Genomic DNA, 2,103 nt, shown 5'->3' with positions numbered 1-2,103 from the left:
ATATATATATATATATATATATGTCATATATCTTGATCTTGATCAATCTTTGAATGAGGTCTTGCCTAAAATGTTACATTTTTTTAAGTAAACTTCTGGAAGAGAAACATATTTAAAAGTTAATTAAATAAGTGAAAATTATTTTATTATTTATATAATAAGGTTAAAAAAGCAATATTTATTTATTTAATGCAAGCATCTCAGGTAACACTTAAATGTTTTATTTATTGATAGAGACCTTTCTATACCTTAGAGGTTTCTGCCTGTGTCACATGTTGACATTAGACCATAAAATGTTCTGGTCAGAATCTTAGTTCAGGCTGTCCTCTAGGACTGTCTATTCAGGTCCACCTCAGCATTGCTGCAGCCATATAGTGACATCAGTCAGATTGAAAACAGATCAACCACTTAATAATAGCTGTTGGTCCGGTCTGGATTATAACTTCATCTAGCAGAGAAAGGGAACAATGGACAGAAAGTAATGAGTTCTCTGCTCCATCAGACGCTGTAAGCTCTGACTGCCTGCAGGTGAGGTTGATCTAAAGTTATGTTCCATCTAAAGCTGTTCCTGCGGCTTCTTCAGGTGAGAGTGGCTGTTCCCTCCATGTTCAAGTGATGGAGCTGCTACCTGACCGTCTGCAGAGGGTTCTATGTCCTCACCTGCAGCGCAGCCAGCCTGATGTAATAACAGCTTCATAGACCTCAGAGAGTCTCAGCAGCTGAACCAGTTAGAAGGAATGGCTGGTGGGTTGATGGTTAGTACTATAGTACTAATACTATAGTATTAGTACTATAGTACTAGTACAATAGTACTAATACTATAGTATTAGTATTAGTACTATAGTACTAGTACTAATACTATAGTATTAGTACTATAGTATTAGTACTATAGTATTAATCAGTATTATTTGGTTAAAAATAAGAATAAAGCTCCAGTTTCTTTGCAAACATCTTTAAATAATAATATTTGTGGCTGATTCAGGGCCGCCCCCCCCTACCCTGGGCCCTGGACAGCTGGTCCCCTCCCTAACCCCCCCCATCGGTGGGGGTTCCTATCTCCACCCAGTCGGTTCAACAGAACTTTTTTGTAAACAGTCAGTTTTGTAACTTTCATTGATGTGTTTTCTTCTATTTTCTACGGTTTGTTGTTCTGCTGCGGCGGCCTGCTTCTCCTCCTCAGGCCGATATTCCCTCTAAGCTCCTTTGCAGATCTGGGCATTCATGACATGCATTGGTTAGAAATCCATTAGAGCCCTTTGGGGCCCCAGTAACCGTGGCCCGGGGCCTTCCTTTAGGGTGAGGCAGCCGGTAGCTCAGGAGAAAGCCGTGCTGAGCTGCAGCTGTGGTCTGTTCCTCAGGGTTTGTAGGTCTGTTCAACCTGCTGCTGCTGTGGCCCGGCTTCCTCCTGCTCCACTACTCGGGCTTCGAGGCCTTTGAGCTTCCCAGCCAGCTGGTGTGGAGCTACATCCTGATCAACGGCCTGATCGGGACGGTTCTGTCCGAGTTCCTCTGGCTGTGGTGAGTAGCCAGGCTGTGATGTGTGCAGGTCAGAGCCTTGCTGTGGGTTTGCTGATGTTCTCCTCTGTCTTCAGGGGGTGTTTTCTGACCTCGTCTCTCATCGGGACTCTGGCTCTGAGCCTCACCATCCCGCTCTCCATCCTGGCAGATATTTGTCTGCAGAAGGTAGATCTTGTCTGTCTAGAGTGAGCTGCTATGGCTCTGCTGCAGACACCAAGCTATTGAAATGGTTCTTTCCCTACAGGTCCATTTCTCCTGGTTGTTCTTCGCTGGAGCCATCCCCGTCTTCCTCTCCTTCTTCATCGCCGCTCTCTTGTGTCACTACAACAACTGGGACCCCGTCCTGCTGGGCCTGAGGAGACTCTACACTTTTGCTTTTAGGAAACATCGCATTCAGAGGTACAGCTGCCCACACGCTAGATTACAGCACTGTTTCCCAACCGGGGGGATGCGTACCCCTAGTGGTCCACGAGGGTATTGCAAGGGGTGCACGGAAATATTTTATTTCTCACGTAGTAAAATAAAAAAGGACTCTGATCTGTTTTTCTTTATGAAGACACAACAAAAAATTACTTTTCTCAACCT

The 2,103-nt window shown here is 44.6% G+C and overlaps 1 protein-coding gene across 1 annotated transcript in view; it reads left to right on the top strand.

Annotated features, from left to right (window-relative positions):
* Nucleotides 1-2,101, top strand: part of slc35f5 (solute carrier family 35 member F5) — a gene marked incomplete at its 3' end in the record, with an annotated part of 15,649 nt that extends 13,548 nt beyond the window's left edge. Inside the window, exons 11-13 of the mRNA XM_015402347.1 lie at nucleotides 1,359-1,518; nucleotides 1,593-1,683; nucleotides 1,763-2,101. Coding sequence (XP_015257833.1) covers nucleotides 1,359-1,518; nucleotides 1,593-1,683; nucleotides 1,763-2,101 — 590 coding nt within the window. The remainder of the gene's footprint in view (nucleotides 1-1,358; nucleotides 1,519-1,592; nucleotides 1,684-1,762) is intronic.
* Nucleotides 2,102-2,103: the final 2 nt, after the last annotated feature.

This window comes from Cyprinodon variegatus, unplaced genomic scaffold (genome assembly GCF_000732505.1).
Source record: "Cyprinodon variegatus isolate N-32 unplaced genomic scaffold, C_variegatus-1.0 Scaffold1338, whole genome shotgun sequence".
Classification (NCBI taxonomy): Eukaryota; Metazoa; Chordata; class Actinopteri; order Cyprinodontiformes; family Cyprinodontidae; genus Cyprinodon; species Cyprinodon variegatus.
This window is presented reverse-complemented; position numbering and strand designations above follow the sequence as displayed.